General features: G+C 37.3%; 1 protein-coding gene across 3 annotated transcripts; it reads right to left on the reverse strand.

Annotated features, from left to right (window-relative positions):
* Positions 1-24: 24 nt before the first annotated feature.
* On the reverse strand, positions 25-14,054 carry LOC121878780 (ectopic P granules protein 5 homolog). 3 transcript variants are annotated; one of them, XM_042385191.1, is made up of 7 exons: positions 13,738-14,053; positions 12,581-12,757; positions 11,387-11,545; positions 4,492-4,604; positions 3,657-3,900; positions 920-960; positions 31-449 (listed from the first exon to the last, which is right to left on the reverse strand). In XM_042385191.1, the coding sequence occupies exons 1-5, from the start codon at positions 13,981-13,983 to the stop codon at positions 3,729-3,731; spliced, it is 867 nt and encodes a 288-aa protein (XP_042241125.1). In that variant the 5' UTR covers positions 13,984-14,053; the 3' UTR covers positions 31-449; positions 920-960; positions 3,657-3,728. The 3 variants fall into 3 exon arrangements, with proteins under 3 accessions (XP_042241126.1, XP_042241125.1, XP_042241124.1); XM_042385190.1 differs by lacking the exon at positions 920-960 and having other exon boundaries at positions 40-449; positions 13,738-14,052; XM_042385192.1 differs by lacking the exons at positions 920-960; positions 3,657-3,900; positions 4,492-4,604 and having other exon boundaries at positions 25-449; positions 13,738-14,054.
* Between the last annotated feature and the right edge of the window lie 1,749 nt (positions 14,055-15,803).

Consider the following 15,803-nt stretch of genomic DNA (forward strand, 5'->3'; position numbering starts at 1 on the left):
CTGGTACAGGTATTAACGTTTATAGTAATTTAAAATGTTGAAACAATCTTTAACTTCAAGAATTTCACACAGTATATACAGTATCTCTCCTCTCTTCCTTTCAAGTGCAGTTCTCAAATCCTCTTTGCCATCCAATAATTCATTAGTCATGCTATAAAGCCATTACATTACAATATACTTACAGTCAATGATTCTCAAAAGACCTTGCTACTCCATGCACTTTAATCAAAGAATATCAATTACAAAATACTGTATTACTTTGTAACATTGTTTCAAAAGTGACAAGAAGACTGATGCATCAATGGTACCTGAGTTGCAGTAAGCAGATATGAAATAGATAACGGGTGCTTGGCTGCAATTGTAGCAAGAAGATCCCTGCCATTACGACTCAGAGCTTCTCTTGTTCCTTCATTTACAAATGTTGCCTCAAATATGTTGTTTACCACCACCTGTAAGATATGAAAGTTTTTATTACTAATAAATGGAAAAAAAATGTGATTAAATTGTTTGGGAACATGGTGCAATCTTTATTACTCTAATTACCAGTAAAGGACAGTATATACATTTCTCAAATATCGGTAGTGTATCAATTATCCATCTCTCCAAACTCCAGCCATTTTAACCTCGGTACAAATTCATAAAAAAATCCAATTGGGAGGAAACCAGGAATGTGGAAAGAATTAAATTTCACTACTGTACTATGCAATGTTGTGCAATAGGCCAAAGTTGAACCTATGTGAGCTCTATCAAGCCATACCCATGTGATTAACACCTACACTATGCTCTGGTGTTTAGTGTTATTCATATTTCAAAGATACAAACTTTGTTATCTTGTGCTTTGTGAAATGAATGAAGACCCCAAAGTCGCAAAAAGTTTTTGTTACTTTTTCCGATCAACAGAAGAAGCTAAGGTGCTTACATGGGCACCTGGGAACATCACTATGTCAGCTGGTCAGTGGTCTGAAAAGTGTGTGAAGAGATATGCATGAAAATTAAATCAGTGTCCAAATCTTCCTCCTGCCTCTTGGGGCGGAGGGACACCTGGTATCTATGCCAGTGTTCATCGTTTCCTCTCTTAAAACACAGTGTCCTTTCCTGTGTGAGGGGAATCTACAAGAAGTTTCTGGAGCAAGATAAATAATACCGGACTGCAAATGGTAAAAATCAACCTCCAAATATCAAGATACTGTATTCAAATCAGTGACCTTTTATAAATTCAGCCTTAGTAAACCCTTAATACAGTAGCTTGAATTTAATAACTCATAATTAGATATAACTCAGAATGGCAGTAAAATATTCTACTGTAAATTATTTTTTAATTATTTGACATAAAAAATATATTTTGCACAACTCGAATATTCTGCAATATGATGACACAATCTCAGAATGGCATAACATGTGTAACCTTATGCTTGGGTCCCACTCTTGTGCTAGCCAACCCACCCATTATCTCCTGCTTGCTCAGCATATTTATCACTTGTCCATGATCGTTTGAGAAAAAAATTATTACAATACAGTATAGTACTCTACTGTGGCTTAGAAATAAAGAAAATATAGCATAAAAATATAAAATAAGAAATATGAAGAGCGTGAGTGTGTATGTGAGAGAAATGAACGTTTGCGTGAGGAGGCAGTCTGCTGTAAATGTAACTGTACTGCTCCCTCCCACCCTTCCCTGATGCGAGTCAGCTGGGTAGCTGAACTGTGTCAAGTCCCCCAGAGGAGCTATTCTTTGTAAATAAAATAATATATACAGGTACTAATAAATAAAATAAAAGAAAAAATAATGCATCGTCATTTGGCAATCATTTAACTACTGTATACACGAGACAGCGAACAGCTGAGAGATCCCCCACGCCATTCCCCCCTTCCCTTTCCCAGCTGTGTGTGACAACTCCCACACATGTAAGAAAAGTTTATTCCTTGTTGCTTTTGACCTTATTTTTTTTTGTACATCCTGTATGAAAGATTGTCCGTGCATGTAACAAAAAAAAATAATAACCACTCTGGCATACGTCTCTGTCTTGCACTGGTTCAGTGAACGCCTCCCAGGCATTCACTGGTAAGGTTGGTGCTTTAAGTGCTTACAATACAGAATTGTACTGCATATAGTATTGTGGCTAAATTATCCTCATTCTTCACCTGTAGTGCTGGTAGGTCATTTTGGCCCAAAAGTTGGGTATTGGGGTGGAACGAAAGACTGGGAGGAAAGTGCCTTGATAACTCGGAATGGTTAGAGCCCCAAAAACAATTTCCAATCATGTTTCTGCGCCCCAAAAAACTTCACTTGTCCAATGTGGGATTTACATTCTTGAATAATATCATTTTTGGCATATTCACACCGGGCAAACTTAATACCTTAAGGGAAAAATTGTGTTTGGAGAAGTTGAAAAAAAAATCTAACCTAGTTTCAAGCGTGAATATATATTGGACTGCATATGTATAGCGTATACATGTACTATCGTGGACAAAAGTTCGCTCCCTGTGGTGAAACCGAGTCACCAGAATGAGTCTCCGAACTGATTTACCTTGACTGTCATCTGGTGCGGGTGTGCTGTTTTTTCTCATATGGGGTCGATACTGCTTCATTTTGGGAGGGAGCGAACTTTTGTCCATGATAGTACACTCACTACAGAAAGTATCTGGATGTCAAAATAAACACTGCGACTCCTGTTGTCTCAGTAAGGTTGTCAGAATCCTTCGTCCATTGTGTCACATTGTCTAGCAAAACATTTTGCAGATACTTTTTGTAGAAATTACACATAAATATGTATGTGCTAAAGTTTATTTGTAATGTGTTTGTAGATACTGAAATACTCGGATAACACTGTACAGAAGGTTGCATTCACCAATGAAAAATAAACCTTCACTGGCAACCACATGCTCTTTGCTGTATGGGTATGCCACCAACAACAGAGCTTTTATTTTAATTTGATCAGTGATCTGCACACTTAGTAATGCCTCAATCTTTTCAAAGCAAGAGTGCCTTTAGTTTAGCACCAACCTTTTTCTCTCACACAAATAAGGCACATGGATAGCTTATTTTGCTGTACTGGCAACTGAGGGATGCTAGAGTTTGTCATAAATAATTTTCTCAGCTAATGTCATTACCCTACATGGTTTCTTCACTGCAGCAACACTAGCAGACTGTTTATAGTTAGGTGGCACCGTGTAGTAAAGTGTAAATAGAAATTTTTTTTTTTTAAAAACAACTAAAAGTCAAGCAATTTCTCATCCTCATCAATGTAAACAAACCAAGGTTCTAGCCAAGGGGACCTGGCAGCTGGAACCACTGCTTGAGAAATGCGCAGGTAGCATGCACAGGGCCAGGGCCATATACTGTACAATAAAATCTCTCATCTTTCAGTAAATAATTAATCACTTAGTATTTATTTAATTGTTTATAATCAAATCCATGCCAGATGAGACCCTACTGAATTTTATTCTGGCGAAGTGGCGATCACATGATAACCTTCTGCAGTTCTGTATATTTGCCAATAATTCATGTAACATTTTATGTAGAGTTTATGCCTATTATAGGATATCCAAAATTCAGAAAATTCCCAAATCCAGTTTGTTTCCAGTCCAAGGCTTGCCAGATAATCAACATAATTCCAGTAAGTCATAAATAAAATAAAAGAACACCAGTGATGTACCCGAATAAAGTCCTTTTCTGATGGTTCACGAGCTGCAGTCATGTTTGCCAGCGCGGAGAGGAGGTAAAAGGATTAATTTTCTTCCATATTTACAAGGTAGTCATGAAACTGACCACGGGTATCTGCGTGAGTCACTAAATCTGCCCACTCCTGATTACTCTTGTCCCCCTCACTCTCCTTACTGGTGGTAGAGACGGACTCATCTCTCATACCTATGTGAAGTTTGTAGACTATTTTCCACAACCTGAGGAACAGTGCAAGAGTTGTATAAGACCATTTTTATGAGGTTTCCATTACATTAATTATTTTTTATGAGAGACGGATATACAGTATAGGGAGATAGTGAATAATATACAGTGAGAAAGTGAGATATATAGGAAGAGAGTGAGATATAGGGAGAGAGTGAGATATAGGGAGCTAGTGAGAGAAATAAGGAGAGGGTGAGATATAAGGAATGTGAGATACAGGGCAACAGTGAGAGACATACAGCATGGGTAGTAATTGAGAGAGATATAAGGAGAGAATGAGATAAAGGGAGAGTGAGAGATATAGAGATAGAGTGAGACTCATAGTATGTGTACTTAACTTTATAATACAGTATGTAAATTTTGTTTCCATCTACATCACTTTATGAACAGTATAAGGATACATTTCTGACTACAATAAATAGTAAAGATGTATAATACATCAAAACATGAACAGTATATGGAATTATATTAAACAAATATTGATATTGACATTTCGTACATCACTATGACTCAGGAGAGTCATTATATAATAAAACAGCGTAAAAAGTTGGAACACATCATCATGGAATGAGGTGAACGTCACTCACTGGGAGAGGGAGACACTACTGTAGGGGATGACGGCTAAGAACTGCCAAGCTCCTGAACGGGGACTGCTGAATATTGTCTCTACAGCCTTTTCAAACAACTGGTCATATTCCACCTGCAACAAAGAAACATTACTGGACATATTTTTAAAGTACTGTATCCATATTTTCTTACCGAACCCTACAACTGCGACATACATCATATGATGGAAAGCTTATAACTAATACAAACATCATATGATGGACAGTAGACATACATCGCAGCCTTGTGATCTGACACCATCCACTTCCTGCAGTAGCGGTGGTACCAGGCAGTGGCAGTTCATGGTAAAATATATTAGAGGGACTGCAAGTTTCACCATAACTACAGCAGAAAATGTCATATATTTGGATTACCTCAGGTGTACCGTATACAGTATGTATGAGTTGATGTTGCCCCTGGATTCCTAGGATATTATTTGCAAATAAAATACATGTGACGGTTCATTAATTTTTCATTAAAGTCCTTCATTTCTGTTATCATGTTACTTTCAATGGATAACACTGCTAAGGCAGACAATCTGTCATTCACCATGGTATTGGGCAAAAATGGTTTAATTCTCTTTAAGGTTGAAAAGCACTTTTCTGCTTTTGCCACTGTCAATTTTGTTGTTATTAGAATCATCATATGCTTAATTTCTGAATATGTTGACTGTAGATGGTGAAGGTAACTTTACCAAAAGTACATGACCCAACTCCACACAAAACACATCAGTCACTGGGGCTGCACATACTGCAACTACAAGTGAACCATACAATGCCAGTGCCAGATGGAAATGAAACGTGCAGTTACCATGAGTGTCACTTGAATTTTGATCTTTTTTAATTAAAATATAGTTAGTATGTCATGAAAACAACATTCAAACTAATTCTTTATGAAATATTGGATGTTAGTGTATAATTCAGCTTCATGTGTCAATGAATCATATGCCTGGCAACAACTGACAGTGGGGGACTATAGCTCCGCAGCGCCTATGGATGAGCTGCCACTGGTGCCAGGCGTAAGATTATTAAAAGGAAGAAAGTGCCCCATGAAACAAGCTGCAAGAAGATTATCCAAGCAGTAGTGATGAAGAAGGTGTGATTAATCCAAAAGTGTGTGTATCACATGGTGGTAGGAAGAACCAAGCTGTTATCTTGCACATCACCCTTGCTATCCCTTCCAAATTTGTGCCGATGGTTAATGCATCTGACGATGAATCCATTTCCTCTATCTCTGAACAAGACTGGGATATCTTGAGTGCAGGTGATGAAAGAGGAGATGATGATGTAAGGAGCATGAGGAGCATGATGGAGCAAGAGGGTAAGCTGCCTTGTGATGCCATATGTCATCCCTTTGTCCGAAGGACTAATGAGAGAGACTTTCAGCCAGACATTCATGACTTTGACAGAAGAATTACTGGTGTGACTGATGAGTAGTCTCATAATGAAGATGTTAGCAAACTTGATTATTTTGAGGCTTTCTTTTTATAATAAAGTGTTATCCCATATTGAGACAGAGACAAATAGATGCAGTACAGTACTATGAATATGTTACAAAACATAATGAGTTTACACCCATCTCGTGTACATCATTGAGTAGACACATACTTGTATGCAGTATTCAGGAAATGTATGTAGTGCTTTTTGTACTATAGTTATTGCTGCCTCTCATAAAGAAACATTGCATCATTGATTTGGTAAATTTATGAATAAGGAGTGATTTCTCTAGTTTCTACACCTCATACACTTTGTAGATAACAATAACACTGAAAATGATCAACTAAGAAAGTTAGGGAAGTATCTATATTTTTCTGGCTAAATAAACCGTTTCAATATCAATATGATCGTGGAGATGTATGGAAACTTCTTTTACCCCCTTTCATAAGGAGGTAATTGATGAAAGTTTAGTGATATTCAAGGTAAGACCTGACTTCAAGCAGTACATCTTATTGAAGAAGCCCTGGTATAAAAATATATGTACAGGTATGGGACCATTTATCTGGCATGCTTGGGATCTGGGGGTCGCCAAATAGCTTTTTTATGGAATTTGGAGCACCAGGCATAAAATGTACAAAATGTTCAGTAAACTCTTTGTAACTGACTGTGAAGACTCTGTTCAGATCATTAGATTCTCACCTAAAAGTAGCTTTTAACTGTACACTAACATTAAAACTGAAAATTGTAGGCATATAAACATCAATAACAAGAGGATATAAATAGTTCAATAATAATGAAAGCATAAAGAGAGCAAAAATGATACATGTTAGTGTACACAATGTGTAGCAGTTGTCCCTAATACTCGCCTTAACATCGGTGCTCTGGCCCAGATCCTTCGACCTCTTCACACACTCACCACACGGCTTCACCGAAGTAAAATTTTATTCCTTATGATAATTATTTATTTTAATTATTTATTTTTACATTTTCTATTTGTAAGATTGTGTGTGCGTGTGAAAGTGGTAAAAAAAAAGAAAGAAAATTATGTGTATCTACTTGAAAACACGAGTTGAAAAATAATTTATACTTTATGATAATTTTTTTCACTTTCTATATGTAAGATTGAGTGTGTATGTAACCAAATAAAGAAAATTAAGAAAGTTACACATATCTACCGGAAGTTATGAGTTGAAAAATAAGTATACCATAACATATACCGGGGTAGCTCACAGTTAATGAAAGGTTTTAAATATCCTTATTTGGACCAAGGATCACTTTTGGCACTCATTTTAAGTAATTTGTTCCAGAACATAGCCGTTATTAAAGTATTCTGGATACCGGGACCCTGGACAAACAGTCCCATACCTGTATTATGTGACTGTGAAACAGGCAGTGTGCTCAATATGACATTGACATCTTAAAAAAACCCATTGGGGGTGTTAAAGGCCATAATGAAAAAACTGTAATCCCCCATAAATAGGTAAGGAGAACTGATAACTGGTAAAGTAACCCTTACTTATGTGTCTAGATTCATGCATATACAGAACACTGAAATATGTGGAACTGTCAGAAAAAATGGAAAAAAGACAAAAAAATAATTTACTGTACTACCACCCAGTGTGAGTACTGTATTTTGAATACCAAAAGTCTGGTAAAGTATTTGCAATCAACTGGCATGACAAGTGGCAAATTATCATGCTGGCTGTAGTTCACAAGGCTCATATACAAAACAGTGATAAGCAGGACTAAATGACCTGAAGCTATTTTGGATTGCTCTGTATAGTGAAAACAAGAGGTTGATTGATAAAAGTGGTTGTCAACTAAACGCAGTGGAACATGTGAGAAAAACTGTAAAATAGTATCATACATTTTTTTTTTTAGTTGTCATAACAGTCCTCAACTCATATAATACTTGTATACATTATACCTGGGAAAGATGGGGAATAAAAAAACAAAACAAAGAAAATTCCAGATCCCAAAAAAGTATGGTACTGTACTCTAACTTCCACAGGGTAAGCACGACGAGAAACACAGGCTCAGGGTAGACTTCTTGGGCTCTGTGCCATTAAACCAATGAACTGTTACAATGTATGTATGTATGTATGTATGTATGTATGATGAGAGAGAGATGGTCAGTGTTTGGTGTGAAGAATGTGATGTATGGTTATGTGTGGCACCCAGTTATAGGAATTACTACTCTATGAAAAAGTACAGAGGTAATTTGTAAATAAAGTATGAGTATTGTGTGCAAAAAACAAGAGTGTTAGTGTATTTTCACTCTAGCCCAGTGGCTTTTACAAACCATACATAAAATTTCACATTATAAACCTCCTGTCCCATAACTCTCACTCAGCTGATTGGCCCAAGATGCTCAACTTCATTACCACAGCATGGCTAAACTATTTCTTTGTTAAATGTTTGCATGCTGTCTTAATTTCATAAGTGTGAAAATTGTGTTGGAGAAAAATATTTTCACTAAGTTTTATTTTGCACAGTGGTGTGTGACTGGAAAACCTAATTATACATTATTGGGTTAAACTCACACTGCAGTATCTGACACTCAATCAAAATCTAACTACTTGGGGGAGACTTAAAGTATATATCACAGCTTATATTATTTAGAGACTTGTTACTGTAATACCAAAGTATAGTTGACTAGAAACTCTAAGCATTACTAAAGAAGTTATTTTACAACTGTATACAGTACAGTGACCCCTCGTTTAACGAACACCTCGGTTAACGTAATTTCGATTAACGAACTGCCTTCCATAAGGATCTTCAATTCGTTTAACGAAAAAAATTTCGCTTAACGAACTTCTTACGAACCGACCTCAACATGTTTTTGCTTGCACTGACCGGGCAACCAGCTTTAGTATCAGTCCGCCAATACATTAATCGGTTCTAGGGCTTAAATTCCTTACTATTTTTGTAAATATCAAGAAGTTTATACTATTCAATAATTTTAAAAGTTTAATATTCAATTTTTTAGTCATTTTAACAATTATTGAACATAATTGAAGGTAAAGTGACTAGTTTAATGCGCGGCATCCAGCCTCTTAACACAGCAAACAGGCGTCAGTCTCTCTCTGTTTTCACTGGAGGTAACATCTTGCTTGAGACTCTCTTCAACTAAACGCTTTTTTTCTGTGTTTCCAAGCAAATTATTGGTCATTTTGAAAATTATTTTACATATTGACAATATATAGTGCAGTGCAGTGTTACTTTAAAGAAAATATTCTTTATTTACAGCTAGTTTAACTTTGAAAAATACGTGTTGCCATTGTTTGAATCCAGCATGGGGCCTAAGAGATCAAGAAAAGTGATTTCAATCCAAATAAAGCAGGAAATAATAAAAAAACACGAACAAGGTATTAAATCAAATGCGCTATGCAAAGAATATGGCATGTCGGCATCAACTGTGTCGACAATTCTTGCACAAAAAGACAAATTTAAGGAAGTGAACGTGAGAGACAAATCTACAAGAGTGTTTAAAAGTAGATCCCTAATCGTAGAAACTGAGAGGTTACTTATCATCTGGATTAGGGAAAAACAGATGAAAGGTGATTCAGTTTCTGGTGATTTCATTTGTGAAAGAGCCAGGGAGATTTATGAACATTTAAAGACAGATCAACCTGGTTCTTCAGGAACAGAATTTGAAGATTTTCGGGCTAGCAAAGGCTGGTTCGAAAAATTTAAGAAAAGAAGTGACATTTTAAGTGTTGTTAGGCATGGTGAAGCTGCTAGTGCTGATAAAGAAGGGGCAGCAAAGTTTTTAATTGAATTTAAAAAACTGATGGAAGAAGAAAATTATCTTCCACAGCAAGTGTTCAATGTTGACGAAACTGGGCTGTTCTGGAAAAAGATGCCCAAAAGAACATTCATCACCAAGGATGAAGCCTCTTTACCTGGGCATAAACCCATGAAAGACCGTCTCACTCTATTGCTTGGTGCCAATGCTTCAGGGGATTTCCGACTGAAGCCTATGCTTGTCTACCACTCTGAAAACCCCAGGGTGTTCAAGCAACAGAAAGTGGTAAGAACAATGCTTGGAGTTTATTGGAAGTCCAACCGTAAGGCATGGGTGACAAGACAGTTCTTTAATGAATGGGCTGTTGATGTGTTTTGCCCCTCTGTCAAGAGCTACCTAACCACCAATAAACTTCCTTTAAAGGCTCTTCTCCTCATGGATAATGCTCCTGGTCATGACCCTGACCTTGCCAGAAATTTGGAGTATAAATTTGACTTTGTGAAAGTGTTGTTTTTGCCTCCAAACACTACATCACTCATACAGCCAATGGACCAGAATGTGATCAGCAACTTCAAGAAGTTGTACATGAAGAAAATGTTTAGGAGGTGTCATCAGGCAACTTCCATTGATCCTGAACTAACACTGAAACAGTTCTGGAAGACACAATTCAACGTCCTGGAGGCTGTAAAATTGATTGTGTCATCATGGCAAGAAGTCTCCAATAGAACCCTCAATTCTTCATGGAAAGCACTGTGGCCATCAGTAGTCCATGATTTTGAGGGATTTGAGGATGACACAGAGTTGGACCAGGAGATTGTGTCCATTGGTCAGTCATTGGGTCTTGAAGTGGAGGAGAAGGATGTGGAAGAGCTTGTGATGTCTCATGAGGAGGAACTTACTCCTAATGACTTGAAGGAACTGGATGAGATGTTACGGGTAGAGGCTGACAGTGGTGAGGAGGAAATTGAAAGTGATGACCATATGTCAGCTAAACAGTTGAAAGATGTGATTTACCACTGGGAGAAGTTCAGGGAACTGGCTTCAAAGCACCCAGAAGTGGAAAAAACTGAACTAACTTTGTGTCATGTTGAGGACTCAGTGGTCTCCTTCTTTAAACATAAGTTAATGGTGAGGAGGACAGATGCCCCACAGACCACAATTGACACTTTCTTCAGTAAAAGGCAGAGGGAACAAGATGCTAGCCCTCAGCCTTCCACTTCAAGAAGGAGAGAGGATGTTCATGGTGGAGAATCTGTCAGTCCAGAGGTTCCTGACATTTTCATGGAAGGTGACTCACCTTCCAAGAAGCAGTAAAATGCTTCTCCTCCACCTCCACTTCCTTCTCTTCTCCCTTCTCCTCCTGCACCTCCCACTTCAAATGCACATCATCACCATCATCCAGGAGCCTTCTACATACACACCTCAAAGTAAGTAAATTTTTCCGCCATTTTTGTTGAAGTTAGGAAATTTTCGGTGAGCTGGAACCAATTACCCAAAAACCCATTGAAACAATGGTTTCGGTTAACGAACGTTTCGGTTAGCGAACGACCTTCTGGAACGGATTGAGTTCGTTAACCGAGGGGCCACTGTACTATAGTTTAACTATAGTATGGTAACAGTATATGGTACAGAAATGCATATTCACTAATACCTTATTATCTATAACAAATTAAACACAACACAATAGCTAACCTGTAAAGATTCCAAATGAGCTACTGCCTGAGACATGGCAGTGCTGTGGCTCAATGAGTACTGGTGCAAAGAAAGGAAGCTTTGCCAGTGGTCAGTGATGTACTCCACAGTGTGTCGAAGAAGGCGACATATGCGTTTGGTTGCACCACGATATCTAACCTAGTAGATATTGCAGAAAAGTATATACAATATACAGGGTGATTCAGCAAAGAGTACATTAAATTTGAGGATGAAATCCTTGGATAATTCTAAACCACAATGTCTCTATGGTAAAATGTCAGATTCTGCATAGTTTCCATGTTACAATACATTTAATGTTGTATTAATGAGAGTGAATTTGAAGTGAAACTCCCTAGGTTTTTGTAATCATTTATTCCCAGATCTCTATAGTGTGACCCATCTTTGTTACAACTTAAAGGAAATGTTCAAAGTTGCTCCCTTCTGCCTCAATGCAGGCCTGTACATGTTGTACCATTGATTGTCTGACCCATTCCAGAATGCCTGGACTATGTTTAATTTACTCACACCTGTCATGAACACGTGGGCATAAGCAGAATCTGACATTTTACCATAGACATTGTGGTTTAGAATTATCCAAGGATTTCATCCTCCAATTTAATGCACTCTTTGCTGAATCACCCTGCATAGGTTAATTATCAAGTCAGCAAATTTGATTACAGTACTCAGCAAGGCCTCAGCACCATATGTGCCAAGTTATGGGGATTTTACTGTAAAAGTATCATTTTATTTATAATATTCATGATTCTGTACTAGCAACAATGAACAAGTGTTATTATCCTTTTCATTATTGGAAATTACAAAATTCAGTCATCTGGGGGGTCCCTCCAGGGCACACATGATCAAAGTCAAAGGGTTAATACAGTACAGTACTAAACATGTCTACCTTCTCCTTCTATTTATATCTGGAGGGGTCAAATTAAATTGTGCAGCATTAGTAATGCAATCTTGTAACAATTCATGGACTGTGGGTACATAGTATAAACCATGTCCTTCATGACCCGCCCGCCCCACTTAGTCAAGTCTGGGGTTTTAGTGGCCACACAATTGGACCGGTGCAGCTTTTCCATTTTTGAGGGGAATTATGGAAATTTTCCTTCACTGGTTTAATAGATATAAATATTAGTATTACCATCCAAGGGTTGCAATAATCTGCCAACTAATTATTAGACTAACCTGAGAATATGTTGCCAGTCCTGTACGAAAAAGCTGTAAAAGATGAGTAGCAAATGCAAACAGCTTCATAAAGCCCTGGTGACTTGTGCAAGACACATCATAGTTGAGTGATCCATCCTCTTCCTTGATCAATAATATGTGCTGGAAGATTTCTTTGAAGGGCACTTGGTTTAAGATCTGAAAGCCCATTATATAAGAGTGAAAGATGCTGTAAGATGCAAAAATTATGAATTCTTTCTTTAACCAGGAACCTTTAAATATTAATTTGAAATCTAAATCATAACTGGAAAGCAGTGTAAAACATCAACAAAACTAATCATCTGGAGAATATGAAGTACATCAGATAAAACATGATGCTTCATACACAGAAAGCCACAAAATTTGTGTGTAGAAGTACATCTGTGTGGGTACTAAACTAAGCTATTTTTTTTACAAGTGGTCAAAGTAAGGCAGTAGATAAAAGTATTCCGCACAACACTGAATATTAAAAGCAAAGGAAAGAAAAAGAATGAAGGAAAACAAGTAATTCATGAGTGGCAAAGAAATTATTAGAGAGGAGAGGCAGAAGGAGAAAAGTGTTGCTATGAAAAGTCACAAACACTGCAGTGGTTGATAGATTGGGGAGGATTCACACAGTAATGCTGAAGGTTAAAGGCTTGTGGAAGTGAGGTTAACTGACCAGAATTGATTTGCCTACTGTACTTAATAAATAAATCCTTGAGGGTCAATGATTTCAGGTGTTAAGGCTGATTAGAGATACTATACTACAGTACAGTGAGAACACTTTGCACACTTGGAAAAATGAATGAAAAATAAATTTTCAATTGTCACAAACATAAAAAGGAGAAAAAAATATATATATCCTAGTGACTGATGTTCAATATACGTAAATTTTTTAGATTAGTAAATAAACCAGTCATTAACAAATGAAAATTAATAGATACATCTCTCTGGTTTATTTGTGACTGCAGAAGTTCTCATGTTCACTGTTACACTAAATTAATTTAGGTGAAAAAGTGAAAGTGGGTCCCAAAGGCACAACTGCTCAACATATGATAAATGCAATTTATCCACCTGATACTAATGGGAATGATGGTATGGATAAGAAAGTACAGACATGTGTAAAACACTTTTCATCAACTTCAATGATTATATACCTGAACAACATCATTTTCATTGAAGCGGGCCCACAGCTGAGCAGGGTCTTCCTCGTCCTCCCCAGAACTGTCAACCACCACCCAGACATTATCATTTTTATCTTCACTAAGGTTCTTATCTTCATCAACTTGACTAGGCAATGCAGTTTCTTTAAGATGATGAAGAAAATCTTCCCTGGCTTTAACTGGGTTGAGTATAGTAGAGAGCACAGTGAGGGCATGGTCTAGTGGCCAGCACCCTAACATTCCACCACAAACTCCCCCATCAATGCCATCTTGTTCCCATGGTCCTCCAATCTATCAAAAATACAGTATAATAAATTACAATACATTTTTTATCTTCCTAACACTGTATCTCAGTCATAAGATAGGGAATAACATACAATACAGTGACCCCTCGTTTAACGAACGCCTCGGTTAACGAAATTTCGGTTAACGAACTGCCTTCCATAAGGATCTTCAATTCGGTTAACGAACAAAAATTCGGTTAACGAATATCTTACGAACCGACCTCAACATGTTTTCGCTTGCACTGACCGGGCAACCAGCTTTAGTATCAGTCCGCCAATACATTAATCGGTTCTAGGGCTTAAATTCCTTACTATTTTAGTAAATATCAAGAAGTTTATACTATTCAATAATTTTAAAAGTTTAATATTCAATTTTTTAGTGATTTTAACAATTATTGAACATAATTGAAGGTAAAGTGACTAGTTTAAAGCGCGCATCCAGCCTCTTAACACAGCAAACAGGCGTTAGTCTCTCTGTTTTCACTGGAGGTAACATCTTGCTTGAGACTCTCTTCAACTAAACGCTTTTTTTCTGTGTTTCCAAGCAAATTATTGGTCATTTTGAAATATATTTTACATATTGACAATATATAATGCAGTGCAGTGTTGATTTAAAGAAAATAATCTTGAATTACACCGAGAGAGCTAAAATTTTATGGGTGAAATGGTGCCATGGGGTGACTTCTCTTCACCCCAATGCCTTCTCACTAACCTTCTCCTCCCCCATTCTAATCCATATCATCATCATCATCCAAGACCTTCTCACTTTTACTTTTACTCAAAGTAAGTGAACTTTTCTGCATTTTTGTTCGTTGGAAATTTTAGTAGGCTGGAACCAATTACCCAAAAACCCATTGAAACAATGGTTTTAGGATTCAACGAGAACTTTTGAGTTAAGCAGAACGACTAGCCACCAGAACCAGTTAGAGTTCGTTAACCAGAGGTCCACTGTACTTGGGTTAATATACATAAAAAATGATTTTACAGTATACAGTATATACCTGTACAGTAAAGCCAATGAATGTTATACATTACAAATTAATAATCACAGAAAATTTTAACCCTGTACCAATATCCTGTACTGTACAGGTTGTACCTCTCTAGTCTGGCATTCTGTGGTCCGGAAACTCCCGTGGTCCGGTACGATTTTAGTTTGTCCAATAGGTAGATAGGCAGCTCTTTTTTTTTTAACTTATCTGAATTATTATTACAGGACTATTCAATTTTTGCCCCTCAGGCCCCAATGTGGGTCAGTGACCTATGCCCGGGTGGGCTAATCCCCTTAAAAAAAAAAAAAAAACAGCCGCGGGAAATTAAGGTTTGTTTACATCCGGCAGTTCGGCTGCTCTCTCTCTCGCTCTCTCTGCTTGCCTATACAGTGACCCCTCGGTTAACGAACTCAATCCATTCCAGAAGGTCGTTCGTTAACCGAAACCATCGTTTCAATGGGTTTTTGGGTAATTGGTTCCAGCTCACCGAAAATTTCCTAAATTCAACAAAAATGGTAGAAAAGTTCACTTACTTTGAGGTGTGTATGTAGAAGGCTCCTGGATGATGATGATGGGATTTAGAATGGGGGTGGAGGAGAAGGAAGAAGAGAAGGCATTGGGGTGGAAGAGAAGTCACCCCATGGCGCCATTTCACCCATAAAATTTTAGTTCTCTTGGTGTAATTCAAGATTATTTTCTTTAAATCAACACTGCACTGCATTATATATTGTCAATAAGTAAAATAAATTTCAAAATGACAAATAATTTGCTTGGAAACACAGAAAAA

This window comes from Homarus americanus, unplaced genomic scaffold (genome assembly GCF_018991925.1).
Source record: "Homarus americanus isolate GMGI-L3 unplaced genomic scaffold, GMGI_Hamer_2.0 scaffold54378, whole genome shotgun sequence".
Lineage (NCBI taxonomy): Eukaryota > Metazoa > Arthropoda > Malacostraca > Decapoda > Nephropidae > Homarus > Homarus americanus.

What these genes read in the sequence shown, in the direction of transcription:
- LOC121878780 (XM_042385191.1), bottom strand. Translation starts at nt 13,983, where the DNA reads ATGTTAGGGTGCTGGCCACTAGACCATGCCCTCACTGTGCTCTCTACT. An exon ending in CTCATTTGGAATCTTTACAG is followed by an intron (nt 4,605 to 11,386) that starts GTTAGCTATTGT and finishes TCTTTGTTGCAG; the next exon opens with GTGGAATATGACCAGTTGTT. An exon ending in AGTAGTGTCTCCCTCTCCCA is followed by an intron (nt 3,901 to 4,491) that starts GTGAGTGACGTT and finishes ACTGTTCCTCAG; the next exon opens with GTTGTGGAAAATAGTCTACA.